This window comes from Engystomops pustulosus, chromosome 11, assembly GCF_040894005.1.
Source record: "Engystomops pustulosus chromosome 11, aEngPut4.maternal, whole genome shotgun sequence".
Lineage (NCBI taxonomy): Eukaryota > Metazoa > Chordata > Amphibia > Anura > Leptodactylidae > Engystomops > Engystomops pustulosus.
In genome coordinates this window covers 62,972,578-62,991,405 of record NC_092421.1, presented here as the reverse complement: position 1 = coordinate 62,991,405, position 18,828 = coordinate 62,972,578, and the positions used below count along the sequence as shown (strand labels likewise).

General features: G+C 46.1%; 1 protein-coding gene across 4 annotated transcripts; it reads left to right on the top strand.

Annotated features, from left to right (window-relative positions):
* The first annotated feature begins 2,807 nt into the window (after window positions 1-2,807).
* On the top strand, window positions 2,808-13,351 carry M6PR (mannose-6-phosphate receptor, cation dependent). Of its 4 annotated transcripts, XM_072131395.1 has the most exons (8): window positions 2,873-3,011; window positions 3,231-3,337; window positions 9,195-9,332; window positions 10,798-10,970; window positions 11,132-11,241; window positions 11,430-11,560; window positions 12,435-12,561; window positions 12,868-13,351. In XM_072131395.1, the coding sequence occupies exons 3-8, from the start codon at window positions 9,196-9,198 to the stop codon at window positions 12,988-12,990; spliced, it is 801 nt and encodes a 266-aa protein (XP_071987496.1). In that variant the 5' UTR covers window positions 2,873-3,011; window positions 3,231-3,337; window position 9,195; the 3' UTR covers window positions 12,991-13,351. The 4 variants fall into 4 exon arrangements, with proteins under 4 accessions (XP_071987497.1, XP_071987496.1, XP_071987495.1 ...); XM_072131396.1 differs by lacking the exon at window positions 3,231-3,337 and having other exon boundaries at window positions 2,808-3,011; XM_072131394.1 differs by lacking the exon at window positions 2,873-3,011 and having other exon boundaries at window positions 3,018-3,337.
* Window positions 13,352-18,828: the final 5,477 nt, after the last annotated feature.

Genomic DNA, 18,828 nt, shown 5'->3' with positions numbered 1-18,828 from the left:
CAGTATATGGGCATTCCAGCTGCTCCCATATTGAGTAGAAGTTTCCTCACACACCAAACATGGGCAGGAATAGATAATGCTCTTTAATTTGTTGCCTGGTCATGACAATGTAGAAAACTTGATTGTGGGGATGAGCCCATTAAAAAAAGGGTGGGGGGGTGGGTGCTAGGCACAAGGTAGGGACACAGGGAAGGCAGGACCTCGGGATGGCAGGACCGCCACAGGAGTACAGGACCGCCACAGGACCACAGGACTACCACAGGAACACCACAGGAACACGGGACTACCACAGGAACACGGGAAACACTGAGGTGTCTGGAAACGCTCAGGATGCTTTCACTTCAGTGGGAGGACTTGAAGATCCGGCAGGGGATGCTGGGAGCCACCGGGCTATATAGGAGCCTGGAAGTAGCCAGCGCCAATGAGGAGGATGCTGGCCCTTTAAGTTCCTGGAGAGTCGGGGCGCCCGCGCACTAGCAGCGGGTGCAAGCGGCCTAGCCAGGAAGCAGGCCCACGGCCTGGACAGTACCACGGCGGAATCCTGAGCCAGGAGAGGTGAGTATGGGCCCATGGGGGTGGCGCCACAGCGGAGGACACGGATGTGCCCGCGATCCAAGACATCGCGGGGGCATCCGTGACAGTACCCCCCCTTTAGGGCCCCTCTTCTCTTCTTCTTCCTCCTCCTCCTCTTCTTCCTCCGCTTCCTCCAATTCATCTTGGTGACGGGACACCTAATTAAGAGAGTAGGAACAGAGAACACAGGACAAACCTGCTTGGACCTGGCATGGAACAAGGCGAGGATATCTTGAGGATGTCTAGAACGCCTTTTGGCCAGAGGCTGGAGTGGCCCTTGTGGTTAGCACACCCCCGCATTATACAGTAATGTGGATGAGGCCTTAAAAGGGTTGTCCTGCACACGGCAGCGTGGGGAGAGGAGGAGGAGGTGAGCGCAGCTCACCCCCGCCCCTCTCCATAGCGATGTATGGCCGCGGTGCCGTAATACGGGGAAAGATAGGACATATCCTATCTTTTCCCGGGCTAGGGAGCGGTACGGTGCCGCACGTGTGCTGCACCGTACCGCTCCCATAGGACGCCGCGAGCCCATAGAAGTGTATGGGGGACGTATATCGGCCGCATATACGCTGGATATACGCCCCACCACCACCACCACTACAAGGCGCCGTACGGAGCAGTATGATGCCGCACACGTGCGGCACAGTACCGCTTTGCACTCAGGGAAAATATAGGACGTGTCCTATCTTTCCCCTGTAAAACAGTGCTGTACGCCATGTTTCTATGTGGAGAGGGGTGGGGGCGCCGTGTGCCCACCGTGCTACAGTACGGTGGCCACACGTTTGTCTGAATGCAGCCTAAGGGCCATAAATCTAAATATTGTACTGTGTGGGAGGGATAAGGTATCGGGCATAGGGTACGGTTTATTATGGAAAAAACATTTTCATGTTATCCCACTTTCTTTGGCCCAATAGGAGGGATGCTAATTATTTGCTCATTGCCTGAATTGGGTCCCATGACCCCCTTGTACCTCAGGTTGGGTGAAGGGCCAAAAAGTAGAAGTACTGGAGGGAGCTAGGCATATACGAACGTAAGTACGCTCTCTTTATATTTTTCCTCCCTTTGTATTCCTAATACACCCATTTGAGGTGTTTGAACATATTCAACTGTTTGGCTTTGTTCACACGAAAGAAAATCCCTTTCTTCAAACTCTGCTTATTGTATAAGATCTTTAGGTCTAAATTAAACTGGCCAGGCTTAAACAACATGCATTTAGAAACGGCGCTATTCAATCGCAGTGGGCGGAGCTTCTCCTTATTGCAGATGGGTTTTACGAACAAGCATTTTTGTTGGGAAACAATTTCAATAGTGAATTTGTTGTGACCCTGCCTAAGCCCTCTGGCCGGGACTGAAACACGTGGGAACTCAATACCCCCCCCCCCCCCCCCGAAATAGGGGTGGTTTGAGGAAAAAGAGATGTCCTAGGGCAGTGATGGCGAACCTTTCAGAGACCGAGTGCCCAAACTACAACCGAAATCCACTTATTTACCGTGAAGTGCCAACAAGGCATTTTAAGCAGTAACGTATTGCTACCTGTTCTTCCACATCTTTCAATTGTATCGGCCACCTGAGGACACAAGTTCAAAGAAGGAGGGCAAATTCAGATTATCATTGTAGCTTCTCACCAGGGTCTCTCTGTAGAGGAAGAATGGTCGGGTTCAGCAGGATGAGCTTCAAAAATAATGCAGTTCTGTCAAAACTTTTTCACCTTTCCCGCAGTTCCAAACGGCCAACTAAGTGTCGAATAGTGCTGAGAGCAGCATCTCTTCATTCGCCTGGAACTGCAGGAAGATTCAGTGTTTGGTGAACTCTGTCCTGGGGTGATGGCCTGAGTGCCCATAGAAAGGGCTCTGAGTGCCACCTCTGGCACCCGTGCCATAAGTTCGCCACCACTGTCCTAGGGTCTATTTTGGTGTGGCACCCCAAAACGAACAGCCAAAGCAGCATAAAGGTATCATAGGGATAGGTCAGATAAGAAGTGAGGCAGATACAAGAGGGTTTTACAGGGAGATAACTATTTCTATGTGCTTCTTTGAGTATGTGTATGCTTTTTCAATAAAAACAGTAAAAATGAATTTCAAAGGAAATGTATTAAATATCAATTAAGGTTCTATTAACTTATTTTCTTTCATCTGCCTTCGGTTCCAAAATTACCTTGAAATTTGGCGCACAAAATACATTTTAAGTATTTAAGTAAGAACTACACTTCCCGGCATGCATCGCGGGCCCACCTCGCGCGGGTCACGCGCCGCGCCGCACGTGACACCGCCCCGACGGACGGAAGGCAGCGCAGGTGGGCGTGGTAAACGAGAACCCCCGTCTGCTGATTGGTCGGCGGATGCGCCGCTTGCTATTGTCCCTTCCGAGGCTGCAGAGTCACTTCCGTCTCGCTTCCGTTTTCCGGTCCTGCGGAACAGAAGGAGAAGTGACAGGAGGAAGTGAGTGAGGAGTCACATGATAGCAGTCAGGAGGAAGTGTGGAGGGACAGGGGCTGCAGCACATCTCACCGGGAGCGAGCAGATGATACTCTGCAGATAGGGGGCTGTGTGTGACTACTGACCTGCCCTGTACCTACTGTAGTATGGAAGTTGTTACATCCTGGTAGAGGAGGCTGCTAGGACATCCCTGACTGACACTGCTCTCCCATTGCTGCTTAGATTTCGGGTCCTGTAGGTTCTGTGAGGTGACCGGCGCCGCCCCGTGTGACCCGGAGAATCCGCGCTGCCAAAGAAAAGTAACATAGGAAGATACAGGATCCATACAGGTAACGTGCGCTGCGAGCGATCCTGCTGTACTGGGGGTCCACAGACACAGAAAGGGAACTAAGAACATCAGGCTCCGCTTATCTACACAAAACGCATGCACACATCCAGGCGCCGCTTATCTACACGGAACGCATGCACACATCCAGGCGCCGCTTCTCTACACATGACGCATGCAGGCGCCGCTTCTCTACACATCACACATCCAGGCGCTGCTTATCTACTCAGAACGCATGCACACATCCAGGCGCTGCTTATCTACTCAGAACGCATGCACACATCCAGGCGCGGCTTATCTACTCAGAACGCATGCACACATCCAGGCGCGGCTTATCTACTCAGAACGCATGCACACATCCAGGCGCGGCTTATCTACTCAGAACGCATGCACACATCCAGGCGCTGCTTATCTACTCAGAACGCATGCACACATCCAGGCGCTGCTTATCTACTCAGAACGCATGCACACATCCAGGCGCGGCTTATCTACACATCACGCATGCAGGCGCCGCTTATCTACTCAGAACGCATGCACACATCCAGGCGCGGCTTATCTACTCAGAACGCATGCACACATCCAGGCGCGGCTTATCTACACATCACGCATGCAGGCGCCGCTTATCTACTCAGAACGCATGCACACATCCAGGCGCGGCTTATCTACTCAGAACGCATGCACACATCCAGGCGCCGCTTATCTACACATCACGCATGCAGGCGCCGCTTATCTACTCAGAACGCATGCACACATCCAGGCGCGGCTTATCTACTCAGAACACATGCACACATCCAGGCGCTGCTTATCTACACATCACGCATGCAGGCGCTGCTTATCTACTCAGAACGCATGCACACATCCAGGCGCTGCTTATCTACTCAGAACGCATGCACACATCCAGGCGCTGCTTATCTACTCAGAACGCATGCACACATCCAGGCGCTGCTTATCTACTCAGAACGCATGCACACATCCAGGCGCTGCTTATCTACTCAGAACGCATGCACACATCCAGGCGCGGCTTATCTACTCAGAACGCATGCACACATCCAGGTGCTGCTTATCTACACATCACGCATGCAGGCGCTGCTTATCTACTCAGAACGCATGCACGCATGCAGGCGCCGCTTATCTACTCAGAACGCATGCACACCTCCAGGCGCCACTTAACTACACATCACTCATGCACACATGCAGGCGCCACTTAACTACACGGAACACATGCACGCATTCAGGTGCCGCTTATCTACACATCACGCATGCAGGCGCCACTTAACTACACGGAACACATGCACGCATTCAGGTGCCGCTTATCTACACATCACGCATGCACACATGCAGGCGCCGCTTATCTACAGAGAATGCAGGCACACATCCAGGCGCCGCTTATCTACACAGGACGCATGCACACATCCACACTGCAGGATCCCACAGGGAACCACTTATCTCATCCACACTGCTTCATCTCTGAAAGGGATTGTCCACAGATAGCTTTCTTTGTGAAGCGGCACCATCCCTGTCCGTAGGTTGTGTGTGTTATTGAAGCTCAGCCTCATTGAGCAATGCCGTATGCAACCTATACACAGGGGAGGCGCTGGTCCTTGAAGATAGCAAATTTGTTTCTTATCAAGGACAATCCCTTTAAGATCTAATATTTTCAGGGAACCCCTTATCTGCTCCACACAACAAAAACATTGGCCGTTTAGGCTTTAAAATAAAGAGTCCCTACTCCTCCTGCCCATCCTTACACTAATATCAGTAGAAGTGACACCTGCAGGTCCTGCTTCCAGCACCAATCAACTGCAAAATCCACAAAATGTCATTTCTAGCAGCTCGGACCATGACTCATCCTGGGGGTCGGAAGTGTCTACATGTGACGGATTTCTTGCAGACATCTCTGTGACTAATCCATTCATGTGTAGGAAGTTGTTTCTCTGCAAGACCCGACCACATGTATCACACAGCAGTAACCAATCCTGCACCCTCCGCTAATATTCCAGCTCAGACCTATTGGGGGTCGGGACCCCTGGGAATGGTCCTGTTAGTTTGGACTATGAGAGCGACATCTCTGATGCATCATGGGAATGGAAATCTCATTGACAGCCCCTAGGGACAGTATTAGCTATTAGCGGTAGTGGCTGTAAGGGGTAGTGGCTGTAAGGGGTAGTGGCTGTAAGGGGTAGTGGCTGTAAGGGGTAGTGGCTAGTAGTAGTAGTTATGTTGAATCGATGCAGTTGCAGATCAGTGTAGAATAATGCTTTCAGGGATTTTTGGAATTACTTTTTGCAAGGCTTTGATCTTGAGATGCATCACCATCCTGGGGGAAGGGATCTTTTGGTTGCTCCTAAACTATTGCTTTCATATACTACAGGTCCTCAGGAGTATTAATGGAAACTTTTACAGAAAAATCCATGATAAACTAGAGACACTCATTGATCCAGGGAATCTTTTTTTATTTGTTGTCCATGGCTTCCTTCCTTCTAAAACCAATACTAATGAGACTACAGCTGGTGGGCCTCTGGTAATGAACATTTTCCACTCCCACTGTGAGATTACAGCAGGGATAGTGAGACAGTGTAACAGCCTGTGAAGCTACAGCGCGAAGGGGCTCTGGTAATGGCCCCAGAGCTCTGCAGACTCTTTAGCATAGTTGTAAAAGTTGATTTTAGAAAGAAGGATAACAAATATAAGAAGATTACCACAGTCAGGGTGCCTGGAGCAATTAGTAATGTCCCTGGTTTATCATGATGGATTTTGATGGTAGATTTCGTTGAAGTGGTTGTTGCCTGGAGACGTGTTTATTTCGGTAAAGAGGGGGTAAGAAATGTTTACCGGATAACATAGCACTGCTCATCTCACTTTACACGTTAGACCTCTCAGGGCAAGTACGAGACCCTAATAGGGTTACCCATGTTGTACTTACTCTGGTAAATGTACCCTGCAGTCAGTAGGGGTCGTGGTCACATGACCTTCTGGTAGGAGGACTGGGACTTCCGGTGACGTCCTTGGCATGCCTCCTCCGACTGGTGACATGGAGTGGTGTTCATGGAGAGGGGGTACATAAAGTAATGATTGCATGCCCCCTGACCCGCCAGAAATCCATGCAGCAACACAGGAGGTCCTGAGACTTGCTTCTTGCGGGTCCTGTGACTGCAGCTTCTATATAGAAAGTTGATATCCAGAGTAAGTACAACACTACTACAACACTATTAACTTTCTTATTACAGGCAGTCCCCGGGTTACGTACAAGATAGGGTCTGGAGGTTTGTTCTTAAGTTGAATTTGTATGTAAGTCGAAACTGTATATTTTATAATTGAAGTTCTAGACACATTTTTTTCTTTTGCCCCAGTGACAATTGAAGTTTCAAAATTTTTGGTGTAATGGGACCAAGGATTATCAATAAAGCTTCATTACAGACTCCTTACAGCTGATCATTGCAGTCTGGGACTATAGTAACATCCAGAGAGCTTCACCAGAGGTCACAGGGGGCAGAGGGGTCCGTCTGTAACTATGGGTTGTCTGTAAGTCGGGTGTCCTTAAGTAGGGGACCGCCTGTAGTTGCCTCTAAATGTTGACCATATGTCATGTGTCCTGTCCAACGCAAGTCCCATAGACATCTATAGTCATCCAGGATGCTGTAAGTATCTACCTTCCCATACTTAGAGCATCCGGACGGGACCCAGGGGCTCCTAGCATCGCAGATGACTATGCTGCTGTGAGTAAAGGGATACAGCACACACGTTGTCTTCACAGACTATAACGCAGATATCCTAGAGGGGTTTTCCAAACAGAAATTATAGGATTAGTTATTGATAAGTGATCAGTGGGGGTAGGATGTGCTGTGTAATACTAGGAGCAGCCCTATCGACAGTGTATCATCCATCGAAGTGAATTAGAGTCGTGCCTGTGGTGCGGCCGGATGGGCTATAAACTACTGGTGATAGTGGGTGTTGTATAATGTATTACCTATCCTGTACATGGGTCATTCATAGTTTTAGTCTTTGACCTTCCTGACCCCATGCATATTGGATATTTGGGGGTCCCTGGTGTACAGGAGATCAGTGTGAGTGCATAGCTTCCCTATACTTGAAGCACTCGGGATTCCTGAGATCTCTCGGCCCTATCCATGTACTTCAGGGCCCTCTTGTGATGCTAGAAGCAGACACTTTGAGGCTCGCAGCGTTGTCGCTGTTTACCCTGCATGTGACTCTTCCCCCACGCGCCAGGATTCTGCACAATCTACTTATAGAACAGGTCGGGGCAGTTTTGGGAGCTGCAAGGATCCGGCACTTGATGAATGTGAACCGTTCATGTAAAACCAGAAAGGGAAACTCTGCAATAGAGGAAAGATGATTGAGAAATGTGTCACCCCCTCCCCAAATCCCCCAGACAGGAAGCTTTGATCTGGAGATCGTTACTACACCTTATGGCTTCATAAGAACGGCTTTCACTTAAAGGGAACCCCTGCGTTGTATCATGTGACAATATATTATACACTGAAGTTATCCCTACACCTTAATGTATGAGGGGGCTCCAGGTTTTTCCACCAAGGGGGGATTTAGGGATGGAAGATCCAGTCTCGTTTGATTTCTGCAATTCTGATCCTTTTATTTAAAAGGGGAAGTAAACGGATGTTTCTGTCTATTCTAAACTCATGTGCTCCAAGCTGAACCGTGTACACATCTACAGCTTACCTTACAGACCACTCCCTCACTTACATGAAATCTCACCCGTTTACCCATTTAAAAAAAAATCATGTGAGAAGAGTCATATTTTGCCTGAGATGAGTCAAGTCTAGAGGCTGTGTGGAGAGTGTCACTTCAGATGCCTCTATCTCAGGTTCTATAGGACCTTGAAACTTTTGGTATCAAGGATACAAATTGGGATTAAAGAAAACCTACCATTTGATTTAATACATTATGAACCTAACATACCTTGAGAATGCTGTAGCTACACATGTCTTGTTTAGTCTCTGAGTGGTTTTACTGAAAAAACAATTGACATTCAGGATCTTGGGAAAGTTGGATTGCATACTCCTTGCAGTACATAAACACATGAGCTGTCTGCACTGTCAACCTGAGCAGCTGGGGGATGGTGCAGCGATTGATTACTTCTGTCTGTCAATGGTTACATCGTTCTCTTGAGCATTGTAAGAGGAGAAGCGGTGATCCAAGCAAAGGAGCGACAGAGACTCGTTATCCTGAATTTTAGTATTGTTTTTTTCGGCAAAACCACTCAGCTCAGGGATTAAACAAGATATGTTTCTGCATCAGTGTAGCTACAGCATTCTCACGGTATGTTTGCTTCATACTGCATCAAATCAAATGGTAGATTTTCTTTAAGCATAATAATTTCAACTCTCAGATTACACCCGGCTTGTGATTCTGTGAGTTACAGAACCAGAGACACAGGGAGCTAAAGAAATAGGCAGGGACTGGATCTTTAGCTGCAGCTTACATTTGCAGGTATGTCCTTAACTCTCTGTAGCTCACAAAAGCACAAACCTGATGGGATCTGGAAGATGAGATTATTTTAACTTTCATTTGATGCCATGTTTCTAGGTGCTATAGAACTGAAGATAGAAGTGGGACTCCCCTCCTTTAGCCTCTAAACTTGATCTATCTCAGGCGAAATATGACTCTTCTAAGCTCATTTTCACATGGCTTTGGAGATAGATGAGATTTCACAGGGAACTGTGGAAATGTTCTTTCATACCCCACCTGAGGGGGGTGCTAGTTTAATGGGGTAAAATCTGGTGACACGTTCCCTTTCATCACTTTATCACTTATTAGAGATTTCTATTATGTCCGATACCCGATTCTGGTGCAGTTTGATATCCGGTTTTCACTTTTTCTTGTAGGATGAACGTCCGGCTGTTGTGCGTCTGTCTCGCTGCTGTATCGGCCATGGCTGCTGACGACTGCATATTGAATGGTGGAAAGATATCGGCCTCCGAGCAAGCCGTCCTCAATAGACTGGCGCCATTGAAGCACAAGAGGTAACCTTGTACATGAAGTGTATACACACAAACTCACACCTAAAAATAAGTCTTTATTCAATTATGAAAGATTAAAAAGTTGTGGAAAAGCCACAGAGACTAAGCCACAGGTGGACTAGGGCATTAACATCTGATATACCGATGGGAGGCTCCTGTAATTGTGGGGTCTTTTTCTTACCTTAGGTGTTTTTACTGTATTCTTGATTGGCTGTATCGTACTTAAAAAAGGCTTCAAATCTCGCTCATGTGTGCTGAGACTTTCCCTGCTTGCCGGCAAGATTTGCAGACTACTGGTTGACATCTGATGTTATAGAGCAGGAGGTGCAGGGCAGATTGTATATAGTGTCCTATCTGCAGGCAGCATGTTATAGAGCAGAAAGAGCTGAGTAGATTATACATGGTGTCCTTTGTGCAGGTTGCATGTTCTATATCAGGAAGAGCTGAGCAGATTGTACATAGTGTCCTTTGTGCAGGCAGCATGTTATAGAGCAGGAGGAGCTGAGCAGATTGTACATAGTGTCCTATATCCAGGCAGCATGTTATAGAGCAGGAGGAGCTGAGAAGATTGTACATAGTGTTCTATATGCAGGCAGCATGTTATAGAGCAGGAGGAGCTGAGAAGATTGTACATAGTGTTCTATCTGCAGGCAGCATGTTCTATATCAGGAGGGGCTGAGCAGATTGTACATAGTGTTCTATATGCAGGCAGCATGTTATAGAGCAGGAGGAGCTGAGAAGATTGTACATAGTGTTCTATATGCAGGCAGCATGTTATAGAGCAGGAGGAGCTGAGAAGATTGTACATAGTGTTCTATATGCAGGCAGCATGTTATAGAGCAGGAGGAGCTGAGAAGATTGTACATAGTGTTCTATCTGCAGGCAGCATGTTCTATATCAGGAGGGGCTGAGCAGATTGTACATAGTGTCCTTTGTGCAGGCAGCATGTTATAGAGGAGGAGCTGAGTAGATTATACACAGTGTCCTTTGTGCAGGCAGCATGTTATATAGCAGGAGGGGCTGAGTAGATAGGACGCTGTGGGGGGAATTTAACTTCAACAGTTTTCTGGCGTAGAAGCCGTGACATATTTGCTAATTTTCGAGCAGTTCAAGAATTTGCGACTACGTCACCTCCACATGGCATCACGTCCGCCAGCGGAGTGGGCAAGCACAGGGCGTTCCTGCCTTGTGCCTGCATACATTTAAAAACCTGCAAATTCCAATGTATCTCCTTAATTCCTCATGCTTTATAATGGGCTGCTTGTAGATTGTACATAGCGCCCTATCTGTAGGAGCTGAGAAGATGCATAGTATCCTATAGCTCCTCCTGCTCTATACCATGCTGTTTGTAAATGGGAAACTGTGAACAACATCCCTCTTCCGGTTCTATTTCTTGGTGACAAGCTTAATGTTAGCATCTGTAATGCAGCGGTAATTCTACAGTGTCTTCTGTTACCGATTTTTTTAGGATTGAAACTACATATAACGATGGCAAAGACTCCTACACGTATACCCTCATACTCTGCGGGGGTGTCCTTGATCCAGGCAAAAGCTCATATGAAACATTGGTGCAAAACAGAACCCAAACCAGTGAGATCACTGTGATCGGCCGCTACAACGACACCCAAATCATCAATGGAAGTAAGTGCTGGCTGCAGGGCCCGGCGCTCGTAGTGCGTCCTATAGCATTCGTAAGAGGCAACATTTTAGATTTTATTTGATAATCGGCCAGGGCGCACATTCATGATGGTGTAGAACCGGCGGCAGATTGAATATTTCTTACATACTTTGTCATCCTGTAGCGGACTGGATCATGCTGATTTATGGATCCGGAGACAAATATGACAGTCACTGTCAACAAGAAGCGAGAACGGCGATGATCATGATCTCCTGTAACAAGAAAACACTAGCGGTAAGATGGTCACGTGGAGGGGAGGGGGGGGGGTGAGGGGTATATGACATGAATGTTTTCTAAATATATCATATTATTATTAATATACTGTATTTTATTATTTTTTATTGTTATAAGTATTTTGATTATTATCATTATTATTTTATGTATTATTATTATTCAGTATATATCTCTCGATCTCTCTTCAGGATGACTTCACGATAATCCATGAGGAGAGAGACAAGAGCAGCGACTGTTTCTACCTCTTTGAGATGGACAGCAGCGTCGCTTGTCCTATAGAGGAATCTCATCTCAGCGTCGGCTCCATCCTCATCATCGTGTAAGTTCTCCCAGACTACTGTTCAGTGTCCAGGATCTGGTTACTATAGGGGCCCCCCAGTAGTTTTTGCAACAAACTTAACTTATTAATAAAATAATATTTTGACTTGTTCTCACTGATGGTTGGGGGGGGGGGGGGGGTGCATAAAGCCAGTTTGTCAAATTATGAGAGAGGTAAGAGATGGCCAAACACTCCCGCAGTAGAACGGCAAGATGCATGCTGGACCTTCGCTCCACCCACTACCCCAGATTGTGGGAGGTCATGTTCTTAGTCCCAGCAGTCTTAATTACCTTGTTGTCCCCTATCCTTTGGACAGCTGATAGCTTCTTAAGTTAGGACAAACCTTAAAGGACATCTTCCACCAGGATAAGGGATTATAAACCAAGCACACGTACATACTGGTGTGTGCTCCCTCTGTTAGGATCTGCTCTTCTTTTAGCTTCTTATGCTCTCTTCCATATCCCTCACTAGAATCCATGGAAAAAGACGTGTCCTGTTGGGGTGGAAGATCTGGGTTATCGGGTTGCAATGGGGTCTTTACATTCATAACAGTAATTTGAGGACCTTAAGTGATTCGATCGATTCTGTGGCCGCTCCATTCACTTTCGTGGGACTGCCGGAGATTCAAAAAGTTTCATAGAGCTGAATAGAAACGTGACTGAGCAAGTACACAACCTGTATGTTCACCTGAACCCTCAGGACCCTGGTGATTGTTGGGACTCCCCAATGTTGGACCCCCAGCAATAATCTAGAATAAATCTGTAATGGAAGACCCAATTTAACGAGGGCATCAGGTTAATGGTAAAGCTAAAAGCAATCTATGAATGTGTTGTCGCAGTATGTGACCGCACTCACATGGTCTTCATTGTCTTAGGTTTGTTGTACTGGTCGGAGTTTACATCATCGGTGGTTTCCTGTACCAGAGGTTTGTAGTGGGAGCCAAAGGCATGGAGCAATTCCCAAACATCGCCATGTGGAGAGAGCTGGGCAACCTCGTCGCCGTAAGTTTTTGTTATGTGATACTTGCAGTTTGTCTTGTGTATGATGTATCTAGACTTCCCCGTGCACGTTCTAGAGCGCAGACAAGATGGCCGTCCCCATAATCGTGGACCATGAATAAAAGCAAAAATAAATACAGATTAGTAAAAATGAATAGATTTTGCTATTGAGGTTAAGAGTTGAAGCACAAGTAACATGTTCCCATTAATCATCCGTCTATTTGCCTCTTCCCTCCTCTGTATGCTGGACATTGTTGGGACAGAATGTAATATCATTGAACGTGTATATCTTTTTATTTTTGTCCTCAGGACGGCTGTGACTTTGTGTGTCGGTCCCAACCCCGCTCTTCCGAAACCGCTTACCGAGGAGTTGGCGACGATCAACTCGGAGAAGAACCGGAAGAGAGAGACGACCACCTATTACCAATGTGATACATTTATGGAGTCTTCACAAAAGTTATCATCCGGAAGAAGCAACACATCTTCCACAACGTTCTTCCCCTGCTGCTTAGAAAATCCTTTGTTTCCTAAACGCTCCTCTGCCGCAGTTGGGGGTGTCCGTCCCCGATCACTTCTGTGGTGTAACCCCCTACATTGGGCGACCACCTCCTGTGCTTTGTACTGGGAGTAGAGCCGACATGGTACTTGTGGTTTACGGCCAGAGATAGACCTGATGTCTTCTCCTGTATTAGCACGACATGGGTACAGGCCTTAAACCAGGAACCACACTCAGGTCAAGTTAGGATGTCGATAGATTGAGGTCTCTGGACGGTCCGTCTTTGGATGACGTCTTCCCACTGTGTGGACAGGCACTTGAGCGCTCTCGAGGATCCCTATAGTCCTCTATTGGCAGAATAGTGAAATTGACATAATGTTATAAGCTTATACACGGCCACTCACACAATGTCACTAAATATGGACCCACAGAAGTACTTGAACTCTTTTTGTACACTCTGGAAACACACCAACCTGTATGGACCTACTGTGCATTTCATCGCCATTGGGTTTCTGTGTGACCAAGTGAAGCATCTACATCACTATTCCACACTCTTTGCTTTGCTTTCCCTCTTAATACTTTTCCACTTAAGGTTTTCGGGGTATTTACCTTTTTATGGGTGTTTATATCTTTGTGTGACTTATTGGCAGTTTTGGAAAAAAAAATTTGTTTTTGTTTTTTTTTTAACAAAAGAATTAAAAAGAGAAGAAGAAAAAAGAAACACGTGTTGTGTCTTAGATTTGTGTTTGATTGCTGTAGTAGAGCAGGTAGATGAGATGTCACCTTTGCCAAAAATAAGTGTTCGTGCTGGGATTTGCAAGTTGAAACCAAAATATCAACCCTGCTACTGTCGAATGGATGATCACATACTCGTGGTCTGCATCCACAGTGTTTCACAATTTTGGAAGAAGGCCTCGCACTTCATGCCCAGAATGATTTGCCAAGCTCAGCAATTATCTTCTGGTCACGCAGCAGCATGGAGAGCAATATAGAGCAGTGTAACCAATAACAATAGCTGAACAATAGAAGCAGCAGAGTCTTCTGGTATTTGCTGTCCCTCCACACTCTCCATTATCATCCACGGCCAAGATCTCTACTGTGCAAACTTTTACGCCCATTATTTACAAGTCCAAGTTTTTTGTGTTTCCATTTTTCACTCCACTCCTTCATGGGGTACAGAGGTGACTTTACAGGAAGTAGATCTGATGGTAGGTTCCTCGTTCCTACATCTGCCCTAATCTTTAGGTTTTAAGTTTAGTCAAACAATCAAACTTTTCCAAAAGTTTATAATATATGTAAATATGTGAAGTGAGAGGCTGCTCGCCCACTTCCATCACGCCCATCTTCTTTCAGGCGTCACTGTGCAGTAGGTCTGGCTCCTGTCCCCAGTAATCTCATCGGGTAACTTGCATATTACTTTTATAAACTTTTTAAAAAGTTAGATTAGGTCTAGTGCATTGTGTGCTTGCTGGAACGTACGTCCCAAACGCTCAGCGACCGGATACTCTGAGTTCAGTTACTGAGCTTTTGGGACGGACGTTAGAGCAAGCACACGTGGGCAATAGGTGTAATACATATTGGCACCCTCGGATGATGGCCAGGTTTGGGGGGGTGTTGATTGGCATTTATAGATAATGGTAGCCAGGAGCGGCTGTGGTCAAATCTAACAGTGGCACCTAACAGGTTAACTCCCACCATCGGTGCAGGACCAACCTGTGACCGCTCTGGCCGGTGTCAGCTGTATAGTACAGATGGCCACCATCACGCATGGAGAGGGCTTTGGTTTGTGAACCACCAGTCGGTCAGGAAAGGAGTTTTCCCTCCTACGTAAGGCTTTACTGCCGGTGCTCAGTGGTGTCTGAGCTGGTGAGTGGAGACTGGCTGCTATCTAGTCACCCATTCACTGCACACACAACTGAATCTGTACATTAACTCAAAAGCCTCAGTTTATAGAGACCTATCGACCTCTACTTAAGCAGATAAAAACACTTGTGGTGAAGCAGAACCAATTTCAACTGCTTATGGGAGAGGATTATGATGACTGGTGCATTGTGTGCCCCCCCCCCTTCCCCCAACACACAACATCCATTACCAAAAGATTCATTCCTGGCATAGATTTCAGCTATAACCCGCACCAGTAGGCCCCGCCCACTTTTCAAAAAGGTGCCACAAGGGTCAAAGTGATATTTCCTTGCTGGACTTCTGTTATCTCACATCTACTTAAGTGACACAGATTCAGCAGATTTCAGTTTGGAAAGGTGGCGGAGCAGGAGAAGAGCCAGATAATGAGAGTAGGAAGCGATTTCCTCTGTTTTGGTATACTACAAAGTTTATTTTATAAATGACTTTGCTGGCAAGTTACAGGTCCATCAAATGTTCACTAAAATGATAAATTACCATAACACAGTCTTTAGAGGTTGAACAATATCTGCCGTTTTGGGTTTACAGCTCATATGCAAACCTATGCAGCTCCACAGTGACATACTATGGGCAGCACACGTGGCTGAGTGGATAGCACTCCGGCAGCGCAGGGGTCCTGGGTTTAAATCCCACCAAGTGGGTTTCCTCCGACCCTGCAAAACATACTGGTAGGCTGTTTAGATTGTGAGCCTCATGGGGACAGGGACCAAATTGTCATGCTTTGTGCAGCGCTGCATAATCTGTGTGCGCTATATAAGAATTATTATACCAAAATGAATCCCTGCTGACATACGAGACACATATCCTTCTGCCAGCCACCACACCATAAGGTGCTACCATGTAGGAAAGCGAAGACTCCATAGTGAAACAGGGAGAGGGTTGGCCATCCGCTTTGTTTAGCTGGAGCTTTTGCTGTACAAAGGCCCCTCCTACACGAGCAAATGTGATACCTGGAACGGGGACAACCGAAACTGGTTTCGCTTGCTCAGCGTTTGGGCCGGACATTCCAGCTAGGGCAATCTGCGTGTGTGAAAGGCATCATATTGGTTGTAGAAATAGAAAAAAAAAAAAAAAAAAAACACACCAGCATATCACCCCAGAGATCCAAAGCAATGATTTTTATTATTATTCATTGTCTTCAAGTGCTGACAAAATGTAACAAAAGAAAGAAAAAAAAAAAAAAGGGACACATTTCCGATCCCTCCCCCACCCGCCGCTGTATCAGCTGGTCCGTAGTCACAGCATCCTCCATGGAGCTCTTACATAAAAACCTACAGAAAATATATATATATTCATATATGTTAGAATAAAAAAAAAAAAGGAAATACAAATGGGGAAGGAAGCCGTTACTGCAAGGAGGGTCAGAAAACCAGGAGTATTACCAGATAATAATGGGAATCTTAAAAACACGGAACCCTAGGCCTGGGCTCAACAGTATGATAGCGCGCTGTGCTTCTGAGTGCGTCTAGTCTACCGATCTGTTTGTATTACTTATTATTTCAGTAAAATTCTACTAATTTGCGTCCATTTCCAATTGCAACGTTTAACATCCCTGGGGTGTCCATGATCCACACAATTAAAGGGGTGGTCCACTTTCAGCAAATGTTATTGTTTGTGTGATGAATAGTTATTCAATTTTCCAATATTCTTTCTGTATCGATTGCTCAGCTTTCTAGATCTCTGCTTGCTGTCATTCTATAGGAAGCTTGATTACTTATGTGTATAAACACCGGTCCATGATCATGTGATGTCACACATCATGTTTTGTGTCACACAAGTGCACAGCTCCTTATATCCCTGGTCACGTGATGTAATACAGGTGCAAGGACATAACAAGCCATGCACCTATGTGACATGACCTAACCAAGGACACAAGGAGCCGGGCACCCGTGTGACTTCACATGACTGGGGATATAACAAAACCAGGCACCTGTATGACATCACATGACCAGGGATATAATGAGCCGTGCACCTGTGTGACATCACATGACCAGAGATATAACAAGCCGGGCACCTGTGTGACATTACAAGACTGGGGATCTAACCAGCCGTACCCCTGTGTGATATCACACAGGTTCCCCGGCTCGTTGTGTCCTTGGTCATGTGATGTCACATAAATAAATGCACGGGCTTGTTATATCCCCAGTCTTGTGATGTCACACAGGTGCACAGCTCGTTGTGTCCTTGGTCATGTGATGTCACATAGGTGCATGGCTTATTATGTTCTTGCAACTGTTTGACATCACATGACCATGGACCAGTGTTTATACGCATGAGTTAACAATAAGGCTTCCTATAAAATGACAGCAAGCAGAGATCTAGAAAACCCTGAGGAATTGATACAGAAAGTATATTATATTGTTTATGTGATAAAAAATTCCACAATTTTCCATTATTTGTTGAAAGAGAACAGCTCCCTTAAGAGTCCTTTAAGCTGCCTTTGGATCTTGGTGATCATATGATCTGTCTAAAATCTATTTGACAACCTGTAGATGATAGATTATGGATCTAACAGAAAGTGCAGGAAATGTATAACTAGTTTCGGGTGATTCTGCACCTAGACTAGTAACATCCCATCTACAATATTCATGCCACTTATTTCTGAAGTGGGCGTGTCTGGCCCAAAAGCAGGGGGCGGGGCCTCCCTCAGCCTGCCACTGTTATTTACACTAGAAAGTGGTGCAACTTATAACAAATCTAAAACCTAGATTTTGAGTTCCAGCTCAGGAAAGCAAGAGCCATTCTCTCCTGCAAAGAGGAGATCAGGACAGGACTATTTTAAAAACAAGATCTGTCACCTCTCTCGGGGCGAGGTCTGTTTTAATAAAGATTTGTATCCCCTAATATGTATGAACAAATTGACAACTGGGCGACACCGACTAGCGGTGTATCAGATCAGTGCACATGATGTCTAGAGACCCTTTGGACTGGTTGAATGGTTTGGCTTATTTGTCAATTTATTCACAATTGAGGGAGAGGGAGTAATACGAAAAAGTTTTTTTGTGGAATACAAGTAATTATTAAAGCAGATATCTCAGTAGAGGTGACAGGCCTTCTATAAAAGGAATTGTACAAGACATTTATCTAAAAGCAGCGCCACCAATGCCCATAGACCATGTCTGGTATTGCAGGTCACTGCAATAGAGCCAAGCTATAATGCCAGACACAACCTATGTGTAATAGTGGTGCAGTTTCTACAAAGGGGATATAAGGACACCCCATCATGTATACATCACTACTCCCCTGCCAGCACGGATCATTGGAATAACATTGTGCAAGACCTTAATATTGTCCTCACATAAAAACCGAGTCCGCACAAAGTCTTTTGGTTCGCTACATGCACATAGGTGTACTAGCGTTCTGTTCAGAATATTAGGTCCAATAAATTGCAGCCTCCACCATACCTGGGCTAAGGCAAGTCTTCCCTGACCACAGCAGGTCCGTCTGCTGTACAACGGTACAGCAATAATAGGGGTGCACGATTATGAGATGAATATTATTATTAAGGCTCAGATCCCAAACATGGGGATGCTGGTGCACACAGGGGGTTTGGTGGTCATGGAGAACGCTGCAACATCAATGGTGCAGCCGTAATCTGCCTCAGCGACTAAAGGGATCTATAGGCAGTATTGCATGCTGCAGCATAAAACCATTGCATAAATGTGCAACAAACCAGCAAACTAATGAGAGGCACGCAGAGAAAAACAGTGTGGACATGTCCGAAATGCCGGTCTCTACAGAAAGCGTGATCAGGGGAATCTCTTTATATACATTCAGGTCCATGTAGAAACGTGTGCATATGATTCGTCAGTATAGAGACCCCTGTCCCTGTACAGACCAGTATATTTACAAAG

Coding starts and splice junctions, on each gene's coding strand:
- M6PR (XM_072131393.1), top strand. Junction 9,333..10,797: donor GCGCCATTGAAGCACAAGAG/GTAACCTTGTAC, acceptor CGATTTTTTTAG/GATTGAAACTACATATAACG. Junction 12,562..12,867: donor AGCTGGGCAACCTCGTCGCC/GTAAGTTTTTGT, acceptor TTTTGTCCTCAG/GACGGCTGTGACTTTGTGTG.